We start from the raw sequence: 24,595 nt of genomic DNA, 5'->3' as shown, positions 1-24,595 counted from the left end.
GACTTATTTAATTGCACCACCACATGCAGCTTCAGTGCACTAATTATTCCACTTCTTCGTTTGTTAGGTGTTTCACTGAAATCCCGTACACTGGATGCATTATTTAATAGACTTTGCTTACATTACGGTCGAGAAGAACTTCCAGCTGATGAAGAGTAATCTAGGAATCACCAAAGGGAAAACGATGGTGTTTAAAGATAATCTGCATCTTTATTAACCGCCGGTTTTCAGGATGGTCTCTTAGTGGGAAAAAGACTATCTACTTATGATTAATGTCAAACGCAAGCTATTTAACAACGCTGTGATCATGAAATTCACTGTATTTGTGCTGTTTTTCATGTTTCTGTAACCAGGGGTAACAGGTGCGCGTTTTAGATGTTTCAACTATAAAACTTGGACTGAAGTGAAAATGGAATTAATATGAGGTGAAGTCTTTTTCACAAGTTCTGCAGCAGCGTCCATGGCAGCAGTAGAGCAGCTCAGGAGGTTGGGCGGGTTGCCCAGGGATCAGAAAGGTTGCAGGTTCAGCATATTCAATCAGTCAATCAAAGCTTTATTTATAAAGCGCCTTCTGCAACTCTGTTAGGAAGCCCAAGGCGCTGAACATGGTACAGTAGAAGGTAAATATATTGAATAAGTCAAAAATAAAAGCAATTCAAATTACAAAATACAAATTCCAAATTACAACATTCTGGTACAGGACAAATGTGTAAAACAATGGATTGAGTGAACCAATGAAAACTGTGAAATAAATTCAACATAAAAGAGGGCCAAAATCAAACAAGTTCAGGAAACGCCAAGCGGAGGAGGTGTGTTTTTAGGCGACTCTTAAAGACTGGCAGAGATGGGGACAGCCTAACTGAGGGTGGCAACTGGTTCCAGAGTGACGGTGCTAGGACTGAGAAAGCCCGGTCCCCGCGAGTACGACACCTAGAATGAGGTGCATATTATGCAAAACACTCCTTTTGTGTTGCCGTGTGTGTCCCTACAGCATCATGAAACACTACAAATCTGAAAAAAATAAACATCCAACCATTTTCTGTGTTTGGTTCTCGGGAGTTTGTGCCTAAAACAAGGCGTTCTGAAAAGTCCCCGTTTGTGATATCACAAATGGGGAAATTAGCATAGACCCACTTCTCATGTGCAAGAGAGAGCTGTCGCTGGAAGAGCAGCGGCTCCACAACAAGCCCCTCCCTGATGTTGGTTGTCTCCGGTGATTGCACCCTGAGTGGAAGAGGGGTGGGAGTGGCCAGCTCCAGCTTGTTTTCTTAAAGTGACAGAGGCCTGAAACAGCTCATTCTGGAAGGTACTGAAAAAAATGTACTGCTGAAATTGCTTCTTTTGAGAGGGATTTAGCGCAAAGAACTTAATAAACACGCATTATATCAACCATAGATCTATTATAACTTAAAAAAAATAATCATAATATCCATCCATCCATTTTCTTCCTCTTATCCAGAGTCAGGTCACGGGGGCAGCAGCCTAAGCTGAAAGGCCAAGAATTCCCTCTCCCCAGCCATTTGGGCCAGCTCTTCCTGGCAAATCCCAAGGCGTTCCATGGCCAGCTGAGAGACACATAGTCCCTCCAGCATGTCCTGGATCTTCTGGTCTCCTCCTGGTTGGACACCTCAACTGGCTCCTCTCGATGTGGAGGAGCAGCAGATCTACTCCGAGCCCCTCCTGTATGACAGAGCTTCTCACCCTATCTGTAAGGGAGAGCCCAGACACCCTGCGGAGAAAACTCCTCATGGCCGCTTGTATCTGCGTTCTCGTTCTTTCGGTCACTACTTAAAGCTCATGACTACATGTGAGGTTAGGAACGTAGATCAACATGTAAATCAAGAACTTCACCTTCCAGCTCAGCTCTCTCCTCACCACGACAGACCGGTACATCAGTCCGCCTATCGATCTCGCGCTCCCTCTTTCCCTCACTCGTGATGAGCAAGAACTCGAACTACTTAAACTCCTCCACTTGAGGCAGAACCTCATTCCTGACCTGCAGAAGGCACCTTTTTCCGACTCAAGACCGTGGTCTTTAAACCTGACATTAGGTCTAAATGACAGCAATGATGTAAAGCATATGCTTGTTAAAAGTGATGTTATTTTAAAAATCATCAAAAGAAAAATTCATTAACAGATTTGGACTGTTAAATGTTGCTGAATTACTTCACAAAACATCATCAAAATAAATCAATTCTAACCTAAAGTTTGCAGCCAGCCACACTGGTCAAGATGCCGGGCAAAACTCTAAAGCAGGCTACTGAGTCACTTGGCAACAATAAGAGCTACAACAAGGTATCGTATGTTTAAAAGAATGAACGTGAAGCTTCCAACTGCAGGAAAATGGCATTTTTAAAAGAAGTATCTTCAGCTTTGCTGGCAGTAAGTCGGGCTCGTTCCCAGTGAGAGCTGGACTCCGCCAAGGCTGCCCTTTGTCACCGACTCTGTTCATAACCTTTATGGACAGGATTTCTAGGCGCAGCCAAGGTGTGGAGGGCATCCGTTTTGGTGGCCTGAGGATCAGGTCTCTGCTTTTTGCAGATGATGTGGTCCTGTTGGCTTCATCAGAACGTGATCTTCAGCTTTCGCTGGAGCGGTTTGCATCCGAGTGTGAAGCAGCTGGGATGAGAATCAGCTCCTCTAAATCCGAGACCATGGTCTTGATTCGGAAAAGGGTAGAATGCCTTCTCCGGGTCAGGGACGAGGTCCTGCCCCAAGTGGAGGAGTTTAAGTATCTCAGGGTCTTGTTCACTAGTGAGGGAAAACTGGAGCGTGAGATCGATAGGAGGATTGGTGCTGCATCTGCAGTGATGAGGGCGTTGTACCGGTCTGTCGTGGTGAAGAGAGAGCTGAGTCAGAAGGCGAAGCTCTCGATTTACCGGTCGATCTACGTTCCTACCCTCACCTATGGTCATGAGCTTTGGGTAGTGACCAAAAGAACGAGATCACGGATACAAGCGGCTGAAATGAGTTTTCTCCGAAGAGTGACTGGGCTCTCTCTTAGAGATAGGGTGAGAAGCTCGGTCATTCGGGAGGGGCTCAGAGTAGACCCGCTGCTCCTCCACATCGAGAGGAGCCAGTTGAGGTGGCTCGGGCATTTGGTCAGGATACCTCCTGGACGCCTCCCTGGTGAGGTTTTCCGGGCACGTCGAACCAGGAGGAGGCCTAAAGGTAGACCCAGGACACGGTGGAGGGACTATGTCTCTCATCTGGCCAGGGAACGCCTTGGGATTTCCACGGAGGAGCTGGCCCAAGTGGCTGGGGAGAGGGAAGTCTGGGCCTCTCGCCTTAGGCTACTGCCCCCGTGACCCGACTCCGGATGAGCGCATGAAAATGGATGGATAGATGGATCTTCAGCTGCCGAGGCTTTGTTGCTGCCTGTGAGATTTCAAAAAGTTGTTGGCTTGTTTTTTACGGAGCAGTAATCTTGTACACTGTTGGTGGACGAATGAAAATCAACTGAAATCAAAATATGTGACCTGCTGACTGAGAAATTTTACAAACGTCTGCTCAGAACGGTGGCTAAAAACTGGATTTGACCAGCTGAAAGCATGAAGGTCAAAAAGCCACAAACACTCCACCAAAAGTTATGTGGATGTAAAGTTTAAGAAACACGCCGAATCAAACTGAAAAGTGCAAAATAAATAAAAAAATAAAAAAATAAATAACGTGTTGATTCTTTTCCAAGATCCAGTCGTTGGGATTAAATTTAACTGGAACTGTGTATTATCGGTCTCACGCACACACACACACACACACACACACACACACACACACACACACACACACACACACACGACTGGAATGATGACAGTGTTTTCCTGCTGATATGCCAGCATTAGACGCCTCACATCCTGTTGAGCTATAAGACGAGCCCTGATGTCAGTCAGGGACCCCAACAAGATCCGTGGAAATACTCTGAATTCTGAGGTGAAACGCAGAAAGGTCACAGAAAATCGGTGCAGAGAGAAGACTTCTTATTTCATTTAAATGCAAGATGAAGTCTGAACTCGTCATCCTCTTTCTTGCTGCTTTCTTTGCTGCATCTTCCTCTTATGCTGAGATCGCAGGTACGTTTCTACAGGGATACATTTTATGCTGTTTTATACTTTTAGACTCGTGTATCATCTTTACTGAATATGCATGAAAATGAGTCATGTATAAAGACCGATCATCTTCATCCCAGTGGATTCCGGGTTATTTTTATGTTTGGCTGCCTTGTTCCAAGTCAGGTTTGTAGGCGACCTGTTTCACTTATTTTTTGGTGATTTATGCTCTTCTCTTGTGCGATCAGCTGTAGAATATGAAATATATGGTAAGATAAAACATTCTTGTAAAAGAAAAATGAGCATAGGAAAGATTGCATGGCAACTTTTTTAATGTAGAATGAGTTTCATATATTTATTTTAGTTGTGATTCTCAATCTAATTGTAAAAAATGTCAAGTTTTTCAGCAAAGTTAGTCTTTTAACCGTAAAAGTGTTAAATATCTAATGTTTACGTACAAAGTAATGCGCATAAGATCAAACAACACATTCTCACACCCAAGGCGTCAAAATATGACGCGTGTGACCAAGCCTCAATATATGACGATTCGGGACGCCCCAGCGCGTCAGTAGACGGCAGTCAGGGACACGCTGGGTCACGTGTTTGATGCGCGCGGTCACACGGACATTATTCGACTATTTAACCTTCCCCTCACCCCAATCTGAACCTTAAGGTCCATAAACTGTGACCTTAAGGTTAGGATTGGGGTGAGAGGAAGGTTAAGTAACGTATTTTCACGACCATAAGGCGCACATAAAAGTCTTAAATTTTCTCCAAAATGTACGCCGCGCCCTATGGCGCGGTGCACCTATTGTGTTGTTGTGAGACGCAAACGTAGTAGAAGACAAGGGGCGTGACGTGAACGTGCGGACGTGAGCGAAGACAGACCCCGAATAGTTCAAAAGGGCGGGTATGCGCGGTATGCTGAACATCGTTCTGACAACAACGTACCTGTACACAATTCAAATCACACTATTTTCTTAGGCCTATTGATAACACACATATGATTTTGTTCATGTGGAAAGTTTATGTGGTTAAATCCACCAACTACCGGTAAACACATTCTGAACACAGCGCATCAGCGCATAAGAAGAGCACGAGCCGTCAGCGCACGCAATGAGGAAGTGCACGTGCGCTCTAAACCAGGTCTGAACCAGGACTAGACCAGTAAAGTGAAGCATGCTTTTGGCTGTTTAGAATTTTCACAATGTCTGGTTTGCACTGATATGCTCCGAGTCCCGAGCCCGCACAGATGTTTTACCGGTACGTTTTACCGTGCCCGCGCCCTATAACCCGGTGCGCCTTTTGTATGTGTTAAATACCAAAAAGACACCCATAACTGAAGCTGCGCCCTGTAACACGGTGCGGCCTATGGTCATGAAAATACGGTAGTTCACAAGTAGTTCTAACGTCCGTCTCACCACCGGCGTCGGATACCGACGCTCTGAGACGCTGCGTCAGCTGTTTGTCCCTGATCGTCGTCTTCTGACGCGCTGGGGCGTCCCAAATCGTCAAATATTGAGGCTTGGTCACTCTCTCTGCATGTCTTAGAGGCTTTCATCACAACCCTGATAAAGTTTCTAAACAAACTAAAGTAGTTCTTGTATTTTTCCAAGACAAAGTTACAAAAGTTTGATTCATTAAGTTCGCTGACGCGCTCCTCTTCCTCTCAACTTTAGATGAATACGATGTTGTTGTGGTGAGAGAGAACAATCCCACCACTTTGGGCTGCGCTGGTAACAAACTGACGGGTGACATGTCCATCAACTGGATGGTGAAACCAGGAAACGTGGGTGAGTGGAAGCTAATTCTCTCAGTAAATGAAAAGACAACGTTTTCTGGAGGCGCCTGGAAGGAAAGCATTCAGCTGGTTGACAGTCACTCTCAGAGCACCAGGGACTTCTCACTGCTTTTATCGCCCAAAGAGGAGGACGGGGGTCTCTACACGTGTCTGATGAAGCATCAGAAGAGGAAAGTCAAGGAGATCGTCTACCTCTTGGCAGTCTTTACAGGTAGACAAGCAACACTTTACACCTAAATCCCATTAAAAAAATATTTTCAACGTTTCTGGTTGATGTAAAATAACTTCTCCCATAATTTAGCAGCTTTGGTAGTTTAATTCAATTCAATTCAGTTCATTTCACTTAAAAAAAAACTTTATTAATCCCAGAGGGAAATTTTATCTTTTTAAAAAACTACAGAAAAAGTGTAGAAAATACCCCAATAACATTTATTTTATTTATTTGTTTTATTTTCAATTTTTTTTATTAAAAAATAAAAAATAAAGCAAAACAAACATTTTATAGTCAGTGGCGCCCCCAAAGGGTGCCCAGGGAGGCCATGGCTACCCCACCCTCAATAAATCACATATACAAAAAATGTACATTTAACCTCTTTCATAAACACATAAAAGTTAGTTAAGTTAAAGTGCCAATATTTGTCACACTGGTGTGTGAAATATGTCCTCCTCATTTGACCCATCCCCTGGGGGAGTGGTGAGCTTCAGACACAGCCGCGCTCGGGAGTCATTCAAGCCAATAAATACATTTATTTAAATACAGTTTCAAATTATTTATTTATTTAGTAAACCATAATATAAAACTATATGTGTCACTTAAGAGCAGCACTTCAAAACAAAAAGACAATAAAATTTGGAATAATAAGGTAAATAACAGTTTTAATATTTGCCATATTTCTGAAATCTGAAGTAAATGTGTCTCATGAATTTTGTTTTTATTAAAAACTAATGAAGGAGCTCTCAGTGAACATAGACAGGTTAAATTCTCGCAGAGTTACCACAGGACCAATTTGGTGTGCCACCCCACAACTTTCACTGAACCCCCATGTGAAACATTTCTAGGGGCACCACTGCTCGCAGTGTTTTAAAATCTTTGTTTTATTTGATACTGAGCAAAGAGAAAACTAGAAAAACACACTTTCTTTTAAATTTATGATTATCTTAGGACTTATTTCTGCTTTAGTTTCTTTTTACTGAGCATGTTTCTATTTTATTCTAAAATTGTGCGATATGGAAGAGGATTAGAGCCACTGAAAAGGAAGAAAAGAAAAAGAATTCTGACTTTTTACTCAGAAATTTGACTTTAATAGTCCTGAGAAAAAAGCCAGAATTATTTTCTTTTCAGTGGCCCTAATCCTCTTCCGTAGTACGAAGTATCTAATAGCTGGTTGTTTAGCTAGTTTAGAGCCTGCAAAAAATAATCTGCCTCAAGCTCAGTTTGTTTCTTCTGCTTGCTTTAATTGTATTTTGCTCAAGTAGAAAAAGTTTGAACGAAAAAATAGCCTTTTTTGACTTTAGAAAGTACAACACACACACACACACACAAAGCCATCTACAAACTAAAAAGGCCTCAGACTCATTTAGTTACTGTGACAGTTCTTCATAATTAATTATTGCACAGATCAATCAACAATTTACATCCAGATGCGTCTACAATTAAGATAAAGGGGGATTTACTGCGTTTACTCAGCAAAGCTCTTTAATATTTATGCGTTTCTGCTTTCTTGTTGCTTTAAAACTCTACAGCACAACACCCCAGGCACACATTCCACCTTAAATCCTGTCTTTCATAAAGGTAGAAGATGCATCGCGTTTTCACAAAACTCCACATGTAAATTCTCAACACAGTCAGCTAAAACGCAATTTTCAGTGGTGCTCATGGGCTTTTACTTACAAACTTTAAAGTGTTTTTGTTTAAACTTGAACAAACTTTGCATCCGTTTTAGAAAATATTACCAAAAGTTCACTCATTTGTTTGATTTAAACATTAATTGAGGGGTTTTGAGAACTGACTCCTGCCACAAGCACACGTCTTGAATGCTGATTGTAGTGGTGAGAAGTAAAAATGTTCTAGGGTACGTTTGAATTAATATTTAACCCTAACCCTAACTCAACCCTTCAAAGTAAAATATTGATTACATTTCTGCTTTTGTTGGATGTTTCTGACTCTGGCAGATTAATAATTTAATCTGGCTAAAGTCAGATCAGCTGAATTTATTTACATATGATTTGTTAAAGGTGTGGAACACTGGAAAAAAACTTAAGTTGAATTATAATTTCTGATAATAATCAGTCACTCTGAGTTTTTCATGCAGGCTGAACATGAAAATAGTCCCCTACACCTATCTTCTGCATTAGCTTCTGATAGAAAATAGACGATGAAAATCTGGGATTAAAGAATCCTGACAGATCTACGTCACACTGTCACTTAACATTCGTGGACTCACCCATCTCGACTCACGACGGGGAAGGCTGTTGTTGGTTTAGCGTCCAGGAAACAGCAGAGAACGTCTCGGCTAGTAGAAGCTAACCTTTAGCATTAGCAACTCCACCACACAGCAGAAACTCCTCCAGGTTTGTGTTATTTGTGGAGATAAAACATCCACGTTGCAAGTCACTGGTAGAGTCATGTTTCTGTTAGCCAATCAGAGGCTAGATGTCCAATTATCAGGAAATAAGACTCCAAAGCCTGTCGTCTGAAGCTCAGCTGTGACTTAGCACACTTCTAGTTCCTGAAAATGATGCACCGGTGTTTTTCTTCCCCAGAGTACAACGTAAAAAGCCTTCATTTCTACTAGAGATCACTGCAAATGTAGTGATTAAAATGAGTGTTCAACACCTTTAAATTAGCTCTGAGTTCACACTTCCTGTGTTCTTTATTTCCAGTCAGCTTGTACCCCGCTCCGCCCGTCCCTCAGAACAGCATCCTGCGGCTGATTGGTCGTGTTACTCCTGACATCGCTGTCACCAAAATCACCTGGACAGCACCTGGCGGGCTTCTCATGAAGACTGAGCGGAAGCCGAACACGGGCACAGTGACCAAACTGCCTCTGGTCCAGAAAAGTGACGGCGGGACTTACACCTGCACCGTTTACCCGCAGGGCAACAGCACCGGCGTTCTGGCTGCAACCGTGAACCTGACTGTTGACGGTGAGCCTGCCTGAAAGCAGAAAGCACACGGAGGCTCTCAGACACACAACACAAAGGCTGTTGTTTCTGTAGACGATGTGAGTGGGCATCAAAGCCACAAACTCCAGCAGAAGCATTCATTATTCAAGAGTCTTGTAGCTACATTTCTTTAAAGTATTTATTTTTATAAACTGGTTTCGAGATTTAAAAGCAAACTATAGATGTGTGAAGAAGCTCAGTTTGTCCTCCTGTGAATATTTCAGCCGATACCTTTATGTTTAATTCCTCGTTTGTTCCTCTCCGTTCCTTTCTTGTGCTTCAGCTGACAAAGTGGCCCCATTCACCAGCTCAGAACAACGTAAGTAACTCGAACTCGGGCGGTCTGAAAGTCTTTTGTCAGCAGCTGGCTAATCAGGAAGAGCTCAAGGTCAGAGGTCACGCTCGGCTTTAAAAAAGTGAATCCTCCTTATTGTTGTAGGAAATGTTTCAAGTCTTCACTTCATTATTCAGTCTTCTGTTTACTCCCCTTTCTTCATCATTTTTTACTGATGAATCAGCGTTTTTTTTTTTTTTTTTTTTTTTTGTGCTTTCGAACCAGCAGATCACATGATCCACACCGGTACCGAGGCCCAGAAAGCCTTCCTCCTGACCTGCCCCAGCGTCCAGGGAGACTGTGTCAAGTTATCCTGGCTTCCTTCAAATTTCAACAGAGGCAAATACCCAGATTATAAGAAAATGAAGCTAGTCTACAAATATGACCGCTGGAGGGGGTCGGCGCAACGGAAAAAGGCGGGAATCCGGCTGGCTGGCTTGCCTTACAACGCAAAGGCCGGGAGCTTCTCCTTCCAGATGAGCCTTGACCTCAGTGATGGCGGTATTTACATCTGCCAGGTTTTCCTCAATGATAACATCTTCCTCCAGAATACGACTCTCAGCGTGCTGAAAGGTAAAACCATGAGGGAATAGTTGCTTCACTTCTGATGTTTTACAGTTTTTTTATATTTCATATCCTAGTCGAGACTGATTCGTGACTCACATATGTCGTAGAAATACTTTCCCCATCAGCATTGGCAGTCTGTGTTCCCGTCGTGAGCGCAGACTTCAGTTATCTGGAAGTTTGATTAGAAACGTGAGGTTGCCTTGTTGGGAAACCCGGCTGCTCTACCACCACGAAAGGTAGTGAAGAAAACTGGATCCTGGCCTCTTCTGTAATTTATGAGCTGTGTGCTTTTATGCAAGCTCAGAGAATAGAGGCTGATCCATCACACACTCTCCACAAATAACAGGAGTTTCTGCCACCCGGCAGATGGTTTAGAGTCCTCTACTGTAAACTAAAAGGCTTTAAAAAGAGTCTTTTTTTCCCCACCTCCCTCTGATTTTTCATCGCCAGCATTTGCACAATATGCACTGCAGCTTATGTGCAACGTGCACTTAGCATAGGTGAGGCATGTATGTGAGTAGGCTTTATAATGATGAGCAGCACAGCTGATATTTTCCTGTGCGCTTTCATGTTGGTTGAACTAACCGTGAAGAGCAGCATTTACATTAAAGGGGATATATTATGCAAAACTCACATTTTGCATCCTTTTGTGTTGCCATGTCGGTCTCTACTGCCTCTATAAGCACTCCAAATGTGAAACAACCTATCCATCTGTTGTCTGTCAGTGTTTGCTTTTCTGAATTATGCTCCTAAAATCTGCTGTTTTAAGAAGTCACTGTTTGTGATGTCACAAATGGGGAAGTTAGCATAAAACCTGCCTCTCGTGTAAGAGAGAGCAGCTGCTGAAGGAACAGCAGGTTTACTCAAAGCCCCTCTCAGATATCGGAGCTTCTCAGCTTATAGCAACCTGAGCGAGGCAGGGGTGGGCGTGGCCAGCTCCAGCTTATTTTCTTAAAATGACAAAGCCCTAAACGGCTCATTCTGGAAGGTACTGAAAACGTCCAGAATAAAACAGCTGATATTGCTTTATGTTAGAGGGATTTGGTGCAAAGAACTTCATAAAGCTGTTTTGTGTCGAGAACTAATATAACTTAAAAGGATATTCTCCTCCAAAGTAAAAAAAAATTGTCATTGCAATGGGAAATAAACCATTTTTAACCAGTCATTCTCCTGATCTGGCAGTACTCCTTTAGCTTTAGCTTAGCTTCAAACTATGTGAGTCAACTAGACTTAAGTGCGAAAAATTAAATTTAATGACCTTTTCACACTCAAGGCTAGTTGTTACCATTCACTCACATTGTTTTATGCTAAGCTAAAGCTAAAGGAGTACTGCGGGATCAGGAAATTGTCTGGGCTGGTTACAAAATGTTTCTTTCCCACTTGTCTAACTATAGGGCATGTGGCAACAGGCAAAGTTTTACTATGGGGTGGAATATCCCTTTCTGAGAAAAAGTCAGGAAATGTCTCCTTTAAAAATAAAATATAAAAGTGTTTGTCAGAGGCAAGAATAAGAGGATAAAATTGTCTCATTCGGGATGAAACAAGAGCTCAGACGTGTTCCCAGAACAGAATCTCTATAATTCAACAAAAATACAAAAGAGCTTCATTTTACACAAGATTATTGTACAGTGTTCAGTGGAAAAAATGAAACTGTTGATTTTAGGCTTTTTTTCCTCATCTGGTTTCCTCAAAGTGTGACCGATAAGCTGCGTGAGGAAGCTCTGTCAGCAGGTGTAATGTTAACAAAGGTAACAAAGAAAAACACGAAGCTGTTGAAACCTGCCGCGAATAAACCTGTGGGGAGAAACTCTGACTGTCTTACCTCGGTCTCATCCTCACACTGAGACTTCTACAAGTCGATGCACACTGAAAAATGGCCAAAAATTACAAAAGTCCAGAAAATCCAATTTTAACCACTAATATTTAGACATTTATATTGCAGACTTTTGCTTTAGGTGATAAAACAAGAAGTCCTTGCCGAAAAAACACAGCGAGCAAAGGTGGAGTGTCTATCCTCTTATTTACTTTCTGCAGCAGGACATGTTTCTAAAAACTATTCTGTTGGGTTGAAGCATCTTCATGGTAGTTAAAAGTCAACCACTGAGGTAATTATGTTTGAAGAGACCCCCTCCAACCACAGCACCTGTCTCTTGGGGTATTTCAGCAATCATTTACCCTCCTGAACTGTCCTTGAGCGAGACATTAAATTCTTACTGGCTTTGGAGCCTTACTCGCCCACTCTGACTGAAGAAAGTAAATAAGGAGAGCATTTCCTGGAGCCAAGGGGGAAAATGTCACATTATTAAATGAATCCAGCGACTGGAAGGCTCCTGAAAGAGAACATTACTTTGTTTAGAAATTCAAAGACAAAGAAAAATGGAGCTGAACACCTGTTGGTTTTTATGAGTGTTCCTTTGGGCAGTTTTCACTCATTTTTGGAGAAGTGTGCATTTAAACACACACACACACACACACACACACACACACACACACACACACACACACACACACACACACTACACCCCATACAGCAAGCTGTCATTCCGGCCTTGGAAGGCTTTACTAATCACAGCCCCGCTGGCATCCATCACAGCTGCCCAGACGTGACCGGCCGATCCGTCACTGCCACCCGGCTCCACAGATCTGCATCCGCTACACACCGCTCACACACCTCCGCCCACTCACCCATCATGTGACGCATATATTTTTACCCCACCTCATTAGAAGTATCATTATGTGTGATTGTACCTGCTGCCCTCCCGCCGAGGCTGTAGGTGGCCCGTGCTGATCACACTAATCAAGGCTGAAGTGTGTTTTTATGCGTGCGTGTGAGGTGGGGATCTGCGGAGCTTGATTACACCCAGATGGATTCTCATTACAGTTTGATGAGACGCCGAGCATCAGTCACAGTCAACCAAAGCATTAGCAGTAAATCACTTTAATGAATACATATTGTTTTGACCCTTCTCTGAATTGTTCTTTGTATTTTTTTTTCATATCACATCCCCTTTCCCTCATTACTCTGTCCTTGCCCTTTTCTAAATTCACACGCTACCCTTTAACTCACTTTCTTGCTGTCTCACTCCTTCCACTCCCCTCCTGACTCCTTTTCCACACTAACTCATCCTTTTTCTATTTCCCCTCCGATCGCTCCTGCAGTTAAAACTTCCAATTATTCCTCAAAGCTGGAGTTGTTGTGTCGGTTCTCAGAGCCGCACCAGGTTTACCGTGCTGTGTGGGAGCACAGCAATGAGAGTCGCCAGCTGGTGTCGAGCTCCAGAGGCCCCGGCAGCATCAGCACCACTCTGCCTTTACCCATCACCTCAGACGTGGTAGGGAGGTACACCTGCATCCTGCAGCTAAAAAATGGCCAGATCATCAGAGCAGACACCGTAATCACAGTGCCCTCTAAAGGTGAGATTTCTTTTGTTTCAGATATTCTCCTTTTGTCGAATATGTTAGCAGCATGAGTCCTAGCAGGCTTCTTGTCTACTCGGTAGGGATAATGAACCATGAGTGTGGATAATTCTCAGATGTGTGCTTCGTGAAGCGTTCTGTGGTGTGTGAGAGCCAACCACAGGTCACTTCATCCGCCAGAAATCCTCTGTTTTAAAGAAGAAAATGCCCCTGACAGATACCACATGTTAAATTTTCTTCATGTAGCTCAGAGGAGTCAAAGGTCAACATTCCTGCATCACATAGTGCCGAACTAAGTCCATGTTTATTCAATCCTGTACAAAAATATCTGGCACTGTCCTAATATATGCAGACTTATGCAGACTAGTCCCCCTTCTTCACACACACACACACACCCACATCTATAGATACACACACTTGTATCTATATCAATATCTATATATCTCTATATCTATATCTATATAGATATAGATTAGATATATACTGTATATATGGTATGTGTATATTTTTTAGAAGACGAAGAGAAAAGGAGCTTAAATTTACAATAATATTGTCCATGTGTATTGTTTGATACTCTTCCTTATTATTTTTATGAAAAAGATTGCTGCGGGCAAATTTTCTTGAACAATTAAAGTGCGATTAATCAAGATTAATTAATTCCAAAGCCTCAAATTAAGTAGATTAATAAAAAAAATTTATATATATGTGTGTGTGTGTGTGTGTGTGTGTGTGTGTGTGTGTGTGTGTGTGTGTGTGTGTGTGTGTGTGTGTAGATATAGATATATATACATCTATATATATACATACATACATATATATATATATATATATATATATAAATATATATATATATGTATGTATGTGTGTGTGTGTGTGTGTGTATATGTAGATATAGATATATATACATCTATATATATACATATACATATATATATATATATATATATATATATATATATATATATATATATATATATATATATATATATATATATAATTTTTTTTTTTGTTATAAATTTACTTAATTTGAAGCTTTGGAATTAATTAATCTACGTAGATTAACATACATATACACACATACATATGCATGCATATATATATATATATATATATATATATATATATATATATATATATTATATATATATGCATATATATTATATATATATGCATATATATATATATATATATATATATATATATATATATATATATATATATATATATATATATATATATATATATATATATATATATATATATAGGGAAGGCTCTTCTTCCCTCTATTCGTCCAGTTCACCCAGCTAATATTTGAATATAATAAGACGGGACCTTAGGACATCTCTGCTCACAAAAGCTAAATTATTCAAGCTTACTGTATTGGTGGCTGTGGGGTAGCACAGGAGGATATGAGGGTAAATGGATCCCTTAGCAGAGAGGTCACTTCCAAGTTCCAAATACATCATGGTGGTTGAAGAACAGAGCTGATTACAGTAATGAGGCTTCAAAAGTAATCTACAGAGGGAGAAAAAGAGCAGTAATGTGGTAAAAAAAAACTGAGAGGAGAAAAGGAACAAGATGATTTCACCTTGCAGAAGCAGAATTGAGTCGAATCAATGTGTATCATGTGTGCGGTGAGTGAAAAGTGTTGCATGAGCTCAACTAATGTGAATGATTTACATATGTTAGAAAGCGTCTGGCTGCACAACCGCTCTAAATGTGCAAGATGGCACAAAAAGTTTGCGGCTGATAATAAATAATGTCACAACAAGCAGTGACATTTGCTGGTTCATAAATTGTTTTTTCTGCACATTTTCTCTGAAAGCCGAACAGCAGCGAGCACAAATCTTTTTTCCTTGTTTTTAGATATCTGATGAAAATGTAAAAGTAGAGTTTTAGAAGTTAAAATAACATAGATAATGGGATTTCTTTTACTGGTGCCACAGGACAAAGAATGCAAAAATTGAAACAATCATTGCGCTCAGCAGCACACAAAATACTTCAAATGTCAGGGATTTTCTGCAATCATGTGCAATCCTCAGTTTTCCCATCCTCTGAGAAGCATTCAAGCAGTTCTTTGGGCTCCTTCCTATCCATCTACTCCACAATTACCGTGATATAAATCACCCCCTACCTCATTTGAGATGGAATAAGAGTTGGGGGGGAAATTGCAGACAAGGAAGGAGGGAAAACTGTGATATGGAAGAAACTGCGGGTATTTACTGTATGCCTCACTCTGCTAAGCTCAATTAACATAATGCATGCATTAAAGCTGGCCTAGAAGAGCGCAGGGCAGACCTGGGGTCAGCTCTCACCACAATATTCCATTAGCAACCTCTACACACACTCGCCAATCAATTACACCCGAGGCAGCACATAATGACTGATAATTTAGCAGCTGGCTAGAAGCTGTGACACCAAGGTTGTTAAGGTGGGACTTGGGGGTCATTCGGTGTTTCTAAAAAAAATAATTCATTGTGAAAAGTCTGCGTGAGAGTGGACTCTGTAATCACATGAAAATGACTTCAAGTTCAAATTTAAATTGTATTTGTCACATACATAGCCATACACAGTACGAAATGCGGCGAAATGCTTATACGACCGCCAGTGACCTTAAAAATAAATACATTAAAAAACTTATACATAAGAATAAAATGAAATACTAAAGAAAATAAATGTAACTAGTAAAATAAGTTGTAAAAATAAGGGCATGATGAAAAATACTACAAAATATGGAAATATAGAAGAAAAAATGCATGGCTGCATGGTGGCGCAGTTGTTAGCACTGTTGCCTCGCAGCACGACGGTTGCAGGTTCGAAACTCGGCTGCAGCCTTTCTGCGTGGAGTTGCGTGTTCTCCCCATGCATGCGTGGGTTTCCTCCGGGTTCGCCGGTTTCCCCCACAGATCACAACATGCCCTATAGGTTATAAATTGTAAGTCGCTTTGGATAAAAGCGTCTGCCAAATAAATAAACATAATATATATATATATATATATATATATATATATATAATTTGAAAGTGGCAGTGGTTGTGCAAATATACATAATCATCTGATCGCACCACCCTCTGTAGAGCTCGTCTGTCCTGCATGGTGCTGTTTCCAAACCACGTCATGATGTTTCCCGTCAGGATGCTCTCTATGGTGCAGGAGTAGAAATTCCTGAGCACCCTGGAGGGCAGTCTGAAGTCTCTCAAGCGTCTGAGATGGTAGAGCCGCTGTCGGGCCTTTTTCACCACAGTGTTGATGTTGTAACGTCCAGCAATGATCAATTTTCACCTACATATACCTACATGCCACCGGTCATCTACAGACCTAATTCCACTATCTGAGTGGAGTTTCTATCCTGCCTTCTAAAGCCCAGAAGATTCTGCAGCCCTTGTTGACATTTCAGGGGGAACAAGATGTCAGTCTATGTTCCCAAACAAAGCCTTCTTTTGATAAGACCGCAGGACTGCTCACTCTCATGAAAGAAGAACTTTGACAACTCTTAAGTTAAATAATCATTAAACATATGGGTGAATGAACAAATGTCACGTGAATAATAACATTAATGTTTGAATAATCTGTGCCTAATTCAATTATGTTGAAATGAATTTTAATATTACAATGAAACGTTTCGATGTTACGATCAGTAATGTTTGGTTTAACAAGTGAATCATCATCTACACTCATACGCAATGTTCATAAGATAAAGTTAAAGTACTTTCTGCACATAGATATTTTCTTACCCACAAATCAGAGAACCTTCTATCTGAAAGAAGGCGTGATGTTCTGAGGACTGATTGTTATTAACATGGCACGTCCCGATTGGCCAGGTAATCAAAATATGGCGATCATTAAAACAGAGCTCGCTTCGCCGTGAGTCAGTACTAGAGAAAGCTACGGACCAGCCATCCTGAGCAAAATCCTCTTCAACCCAGAGCATCTTTTGACAAGCTGTCAAAAACCTGCTACACGCTGAAGCTGACACAGCAAACAGTTCCTGCAGAACAAAGCTGATACAGTTCTGACTCCCTAAGAGTCCTTCTAGACGCAAACTAGTTCCAACCTGTTGTGCCTGGCCCTGGAAACATCTCTGGACTGGAGCAGTCGGTGCTGCAAATAATCTACTGAAACTCGGTGCCCAGAGGTCACCCGACCTTCCTGACCTCCGGATCCGCGAAGAGGGTCTCCAAAGGGGTCTCTTTTTTCCGGAACTGCGCTGCTCTGGGCGGCTGCATGTTGGAGTAGCTCTGTTGACTATATGTAAGTTTAGCCTTTTCTTGGACATTTTTTCTTCTAGTTTCTCAAGAAAAAAACTGTATTTTTTGGACTCTTTACTTTTCTGTTTCTGGTGCTGTGAAGCTTGGAGGATTTTTACTGCTATTTTTTAGCTTTTTCACTTTTTTCGCATTTGTTATGATGCGTAACCACGGCAACAAGCTGGTTTACAATCGGAAGCAGCTGATTAACATTGGAAAGGCTGAAATAATACCTCAACTGAAGCCACAAATCCCAAATGAGCTAAAACGCAACAAGCGTGGATGCAGAGCAGGAGCAAAACGGAGACAGAGAAAGAGGAAATTCAAACCATCTCTTCCATCGATCATAATGGGCAATGTGAGATCACTGGCCAACAAGATGGAGGAACTCCAAGCCCTTTCAAGGACTCAGCCAGAGTTTCGGCAGTTTCGGAACCGCTGGAGGAGATGATGCAAAGAAGGATTCTCCAGAGAATCAAGAAAATGATGGACAACCCTGAGCATTCTCTTCATAAGGCTGTCCGACAACGGAAGAGTGTCTTCAGTCAGAGGCTTCTTCAGTTTGGCTGCAACACTGACCGCTACTGGAGATCCTTCCTGCCAACAGCCATTGTAATATACAACAACTCTTTGCTGACTTGATTATTATTATTATTCTGAGCTACTTGTCACACCCTGTCCTGTCTCCCCATTCTGTTCAGTCCTGTGTCCATGTTAATTGCTCCCACCTGCCTCTCGTCTCCCAATCACCCAAGGTCCCAGCTCCTCCTGTATTTAAACCCTGTTAGTCCATTTTGTCTGGTTGGCTCATTGTTTCATTGTCCTGCGTGTCCTCCATTAAATCAGTGCTTTAAATGTTCCTGTCTGCCTCCCTGCCTGTTTCTTCCCCTGCACTTGGATCCTCACCTCCGTCTCACTCACCGGCACGTTGTGACTCTACTACAGCAATCAATTTCCCTCTGGGATTAATAAAGTATTTTTGAATTGAATTGAAAAGGGTGAGGTAGACACAGCATGATTGCGTCTGATGTGGTTTTGATGAAAATCAACTTTGTTAGTTTAATGCAAACCAAATTATTTCACACCCAGAACTCAGTTTCTTCTAGATACAAGGTTCTGATAAACACACACCATTCAATCATCACACCACATTCCATCCACTTCGATTCATTCTCATAAAGTGTTTCCTAGTTGTCATGTTTTTAATTGTTTAGAAAAGAAATGTCTTACTTTTAATAAACCTGACTGTCTGAATTAGTATTTAGTTTAGTTTATTTCAAACAAAGAAAACATACATAATTTTTTTTTAATACCACAAACAGAAAAAATACATATCATCATTCTCTGTTTGAAAAGGAGTAGGCTGAAGTGGGAACTTCTATGTCCCTACCCCTTTATACAAGTAAGTTTTATTTGTTTACTAAATCTAACACAAAACCTACATTAAAACAAACAAAATGGTACAAGTCACCCAAAAAAACACCAAACCATATGGAAAAAAACAAAAAAAGAAAAAATAACACATCTTTTTACAATTGATACAATTTACTTTTCCTTAGAATAAAGGACACCCACATAAATCATCTATTTTCCACTATATACTTGTTCAGAATATGATTTTTATAATTCATTTTAAACACATTTATATTTGTACTTACTTTGATTTCTTCTTCTAAATTGTTCCATAATTTAACCCCTATTATTGTGATACACATCTGTTTTAATGTTGTTCTAAACTTATGGATCTTTAAGTTTAGTGTCCCTCTCAGGTTATATCCTCCTTCTCTCTCTGTGAACAGTTTCTGTATTTTATCAGGCATTAATTTATTTCTTACTTCATACATTATTTGTGCTGTTTTGCATTTAACCAAGTCCTGGAACTTCATTGTCCGCGTTTTAATAAAAAGTTCATTTGTGTGATCCAAATATCCTGCATTGATACGAAGTGTGTTTGATCACTGAAAAAGCGACGAATCCTAGAATTTTCATCATCATCATCATCAACCTTTATTTATAAAGCACATTTAAACGGCGACAACACCAACCAAACTGCTGTACATGACAATCCATCACCAAACTAGATACAGCAACATAAAATAGATAAAACAAATAAAAACTAAAATAAAAAACAGGAAAGCACAAGGGTTAAACAGTCTCAGCCGGGAAGGCCAGGGAATAAAAATAAGTCTTCAAACGTACTTTAAAAGCGGGACGGGAGGGGGCAAGTTGGACCGTCAGGGGGAGTTGGTTCCAAAGTTTAGGAGCACAAACTGAAAAAGCCCGTTCGCCACGGGCGACATAGCGGGCAGGAGGGACAAGCAGAAGGTGCTGGTCAGAGGACCTCAGGGTTCGCACCGGAACATAGGGACTCAAAAGATGTTCCACACAAGAGGGGGCCATTTCATGAATAGATTTGTAAACCAACAGAAGAATTTTGAACTTAATACGAAACCGAACTGGAAGCCAGTGTAAATTTGCCAAAACAGGGGTGATGTGCTGCCGTCGGTCTATGACCGTAAGAAACCTTGCGGCAGCATTCTGAACCAATTGGAGGCATACCACTGAAGAGGAGGGAATACCACATAAGAGAGAGTTGGCGTAGTCCAGACGTGACGTTACAAAGGCACGAACAACTGACTGAAGATCTTTTTTGTTCAGGACAGATTTTAGTTTGGCCAGCCGGCGAAGATGAAAGAAACACGACTTGACTACCTTAATCTTCTGTTTAAACATTCAAAGACTAATAAGGTTGATATCCCATATTTATACAGAATATCACAGCTTATTGGTCATAAGGTAATATATTAAGCTTAAAAGCAACATAACTACCCCCACAACAATGAGACAGGACCATGACAGGTCCTGCGTGATGTGAACACCGAGGTATCGGTGTTGTCTTTGTTTTGACTTGATCAAAAGTTATTTTATTACCTCTGATTGTGAGGTCCAAAGGTCTGTGACAGATCTGAGTGAGTTGTGATTAAACAGCAGGGTGTTCCACACTTCCTGTGGAGAGTCAAAGTCACGCCCATCTACTTCCCTTATGTGTGTCTTCAATAAAATTTTAATTGTACTTTTATTAACTGAGAGTTGTGCTGACTGTGAAATACGTCAGCTATCTGTTGCATAATCATTTGGAACTGGGTGTGGAGCGTAAAGCAAAGCAAACCAGGAAATAACTTTTAAATCACCGTTTACCAACATTCTTTATTTCGGTGAGAGGAGATGAGCCAACTGGACAGTGCGACTGGTGCAAACTGGTTTCTTCACAAATGTGTGCTCTTCCCACAAAATTTGCCTGGTGTGTCAGCAAGCTAATGGTGCTCTTGTGTAATGTTTATGATTACCATCACGCCTGCTTCCTGCCACACCTGTTGTGTTTTAGTTCTAGTGACTGGGCTTGACTGAGAGGCTGCAGTTTGCCTGAAGGCAGTTAGATGCTGCAATCAAATGCCAAGAGAGCAAAAAGAAGAGTGTGTGTGTGTGTGTGTGTGTGTGTGTGTGTGTGTGTGTGTGTGTGTGCGTGCGCGCGCGTGCGTGCGTGCGTGCGTGTGTGTGTGTGTGTGAGTGTGTGTGTGTGTGTGTGTGTGTGTGTGTGTGCTCTGTCTTCTCGATCCCCAGTGAGTCGTGGTGGATGGCTGCTTATACTGAGCCAGGATCCTCTGGAGGTTTCTTCCTGTTAAAAGGAAGTTTTCCTCTCCACTGTCGCTATATGCTTGCTTAGTATGAGGATTGCTGTACAGTCACTGACACTAGTCAGTGACTTGATGCAATTTGCTGGGTTCCTTATATAGGAAACATTTTTTCTGATTGGCTTAATGAACTTACCTGAATTGGAATGTTTATTATGTGAAGTGCCTTGGGACGACTCTTGTCGTGATTTGGCGCTATTTAAATAAACTTGAATTTAATTTAATTGAAGAGCAACTCTGGATTTCAGTGTGTGTGTGTGTGTGTGTGTGTGTGTGTGTGTGTGTGTGTGTGTGTGTGTGTGTGTGTGCGTGCGTGCGTGTGTGTGTGCGTGTGTGTGCGTGTGTGTGTGTGCGTGTGTGTGTGTGTGTGTGTGTGTGTGTGTGTGTGTGTGTGGGTGTGTGAGTTAAAATAGACATAATTAGGAGCTGCAAACGCAGCTATCTTTGGAAGAGGAACTTCCTGTGTGTTTGTGCCAATCATACCTCTGCGTTGCTTCCTCCCATCTAAATGAGCCGGGTCCAGAGTGGAGGTATGTGTGATTGATGTCTGCTGAGCATTTCTACGGGCTACCCGCTCTTCCCGAGAAAGCCTAGATCTCCTCACTATCGTCCACAGCACCCATTGTCTTTGACTGACAGCAGTGTGATGCAAACGCATGTAACACGTTGGGAAAATTGCTGCAGCCTCGCGTCTCCAAACGCATTTCGAAGTGTTCACGTAGACACACGGCTGCCCCCTCTTGACCTGAGGAGATCAAACCCATACAAGTTCCTGGGCAGCCATGGCGTCATTTAACCGGAGAGGCTCGTCGATGTAGGAGTTTTACATTTGCACTCTCCTCACAAACATTCGTTCTTTTGTCCTAATTCACTTTTTTTGTTCCTTTTCAGTGCAAGTCAGCGCCACCACCCCCTCCTTGCTCTCCAAAACCTCTCCTTCTCTCTTTGCTTTATTACTCCCAGTGCCCCTGGTTGCTGCAGCTGTCGGTGTGTTGCTATGGAGACAGAAACACATTTCTGATCGCGGTGAGTCTTCCAGCGATACATTTTTTGACAGCTTTCTATGTTCCGTCCGTCTTCGGCCCCTTTCGGCTGCCACTGAATGATGTGGGCCGTGACATCCTCTGGGGCTGTTGTAATGAATCTGCCCCCCCACCCGCCCCCTCCTCCTCCACCTCTGAAGATGAGTATTTCGCTGTGAAACTATCTCTCTGCACGCAGGTATTGAGCAGTCACTGTCTGTCCACTCGGGTGAAGCAGAGAACCTCTACGAGAATCCTGAAGATTTCAGACAGGTGATGAAGTCACCATGTCCTCTGATGGATCGATCCTTCTCCAACATCTTCCTCCTGGTCCTCAGCTCTCCTCTTTCTCATTTCCTGATCTCATCCACGTTTTTAGTTTTATTTCTCTTTTACATTTCTGTTTTCCCTCCCTTTCCATGTCCTTTCTGGTTCTCTAAACCTGTTTTCTGCACTCTCTTCCACCCCAGCAGGCCCTTCCTCAGGGTTCAGTCTACATGGTGAGTGCACCCACCAACACTTTCTATCATTCTCTTCCCCTCCTGAAGCTGCAAACATGTCTTCTCTCATCAAAGTCATCCTCACATTAGTGTCATTAACATATCAATCTCATTTCACTGGGGGCATAAATTCAGCCCCAGGACGTGTCTTTATCCTTATCCAGTCTGCCACGCCATCTTTTAACAAACTCCTTTCCCCGTTTTCACCTTTGTGTCAGGATTTGAAGCCGAGAGGAGACGGTGATGTCTATAAAGAACTGGAGCGGTAAGAATAAACCCTTGCATCACCTTTTGTATGTGAAGCTGCATGCGTGCGTTTGTGTGCTCGCACTGTCACTTATCACGTTCTTCTCACAGTCACCAATCACGTTGGGCTGAACATCACTCTGACACTGTGGCACAATATCACGCCACGCGCTGACAGGCAGCGCTCCGTCGTCTGTGTGTTGTTGCTGCGTGGGCTGCCTCTGTTTGTGTTTAAGAAAAAATATAAAAAGATTGGGGGACGGGAGATTTTTCACCGAGTTTGTCTTTGTTCTCTGTTTTCAGGTACGAGCAGTGTCAGGGCTGATCTCCTATCCACATTTCATCCTCATCCACCTGTCACATTCTCTCACTTCACAGCTGCAACAAAGGCCTTTGTGAACAACGGAACGTCGGAGTTTGGACTTGAATAAAAACTTTTATGTTTATTGGAAATGCTTGTGGTTTTGTTTGGGTTTTTAATCTACATTAGCAGCTGCTCTTTGCAGGGGCGTGTCCAGAGAGTTCCCAAGGATAGCACATGCCACCCTTTGAGTCTGATTGGCCACCCCACTGAGTTTTGTTTAAAGATAAAGTCCCATTAGTCGTTATCACACACTGTTGAAATTACATCTCCACGTTTGAGCTATCCCTGTAGGGAGTGGTGACCTGCAGCAGTGGTTTGGAACAATTTGGCTATTCAATTCCCCAACCCAACCTCTTAAAGCTGAATGTCTAGCAGGGAGGCACTGGGTCCCGATTTTAACTCATTGATCTCCTAGTCCCAGTGTGGACACTAACCACCAGGCCCCTGAGAAGGTAACTTTACAATGTACAGAAAGGCTTGAGGTTACAAACCACAAGCTTGTACCTTAAACCAGGGGTTCCCAAAATATTTTCTTTGAGGACCCCCTTGCTGGTGTCCAAGACAAGCCAGGACCCCCAACCCCAAGTCCTACACACATACACACATTATGTGACCAGTTACTATCTTTATACAGAGGTATAACTTATACTTGGAGTTCTGTCATTATGTTATTGGGATTTTATAAATGTTATTTTTTCAAATGAAATCTTGTTAACCACACAACCATAGCAAAGACAAAATTGTTGGGACCCCCTGCAATCTTGTGGGGACCCCCTTGGGGGCCCCGACCCCCAATTTGGGAACCCCTGCCTTAAACAATGGTTTCTAGCCCCAACCTACAGAACCTTTCTGTATTATTGTTTATTTTGTTTTGTTTATTTCATATTGACATGAATAGCAGTTAGAGTACTGGTACCACTGCACCCCAGTTGGGAAGAAGAAGAAGAAGAAGAAGAAGAAGAAGAAGAAGACCATGGCACAATGTGGAGCTCACAAATTCACTAGAGTGCAAAAATATGTATTATTATTATTATTATTATTATTATTATTATTATTATTATTATTATTATTATTGCTGCTGCTGTTGTTGTTGCCAAGCATTTCAGATCACACCTTCCTGTATTTGTGTGTGTAACAGAGAATAGTTTTATAAAAGGAAACTTTTGTTTCTAAAATTACTGGATTGTCATTTTTC

The 24,595-nt window shown here is 41.8% G+C and overlaps 1 protein-coding gene across 10 annotated transcripts; it reads left to right on the top strand.

The window, feature by feature from the left end:
* The first annotated feature begins 3,795 nt into the window (after positions 1–3,795).
* Positions 3,796–24,488, top strand: g6fl (g6f-like). Of its 10 annotated transcripts, XM_070551115.1 has the most exons (12): positions 3,796–4,070; positions 5,726–5,839; positions 5,972–6,058; positions 8,731–8,994; positions 9,296–9,331; positions 9,572–9,919; positions 13,073–13,327; positions 22,160–22,294; positions 22,490–22,620; positions 22,764–22,790; positions 23,009–23,055; positions 23,415–24,488. In XM_070551115.1, exons 1-12 carry the CDS (start codon positions 3,998–4,000, stop codon positions 23,461–23,463), a joined length of 1,566 nt encoding a protein of 521 aa, XP_070407216.1. In that variant the 5' UTR covers positions 3,796–3,997; the 3' UTR covers positions 23,464–24,488. The 10 variants fall into 10 exon arrangements, with proteins under 10 accessions (XP_070407216.1, XP_070407207.1, XP_070407210.1 ...); XM_070551106.1 differs by having other exon boundaries at positions 5,726–6,058; XM_070551109.1 differs by having other exon boundaries at positions 3,797–4,070; positions 5,726–6,058; positions 22,490–22,563; positions 22,761–22,790.
* Positions 24,489–24,595: the final 107 nt, after the last annotated feature.

Source organism: Nothobranchius furzeri, chromosome 5, assembly GCF_043380555.1.
Source record: "Nothobranchius furzeri strain GRZ-AD chromosome 5, NfurGRZ-RIMD1, whole genome shotgun sequence".
Taxonomy (NCBI): Eukaryota; Metazoa; Chordata; class Actinopteri; order Cyprinodontiformes; family Nothobranchiidae; genus Nothobranchius; species Nothobranchius furzeri.
This window is presented reverse-complemented; position numbering and strand designations above follow the sequence as displayed.

Excerpts from the sequence above, each read along its gene's own strand:
- g6fl (XM_070551106.1), top strand. The coding sequence starts at position 3,998 with ATGAAGTCTGAACTCGTCATCCTCTTTCTTGCTGCTTTCTTTGCTGCA. Across the intron at positions 22,295-22,489 it reads GAAACACATTTCTGATCGCG|GTATTGAGCAGTCACTGTCT; the intron begins GTGAGTCTTCCA and ends CTCTGCACGCAG. Across the intron at positions 23,056-23,414 it reads GTCTATAAAGAACTGGAGCG|CTGCAACAAAGGCCTTTGTG; the intron begins GTAAGAATAAAC and ends CTCACTTCACAG.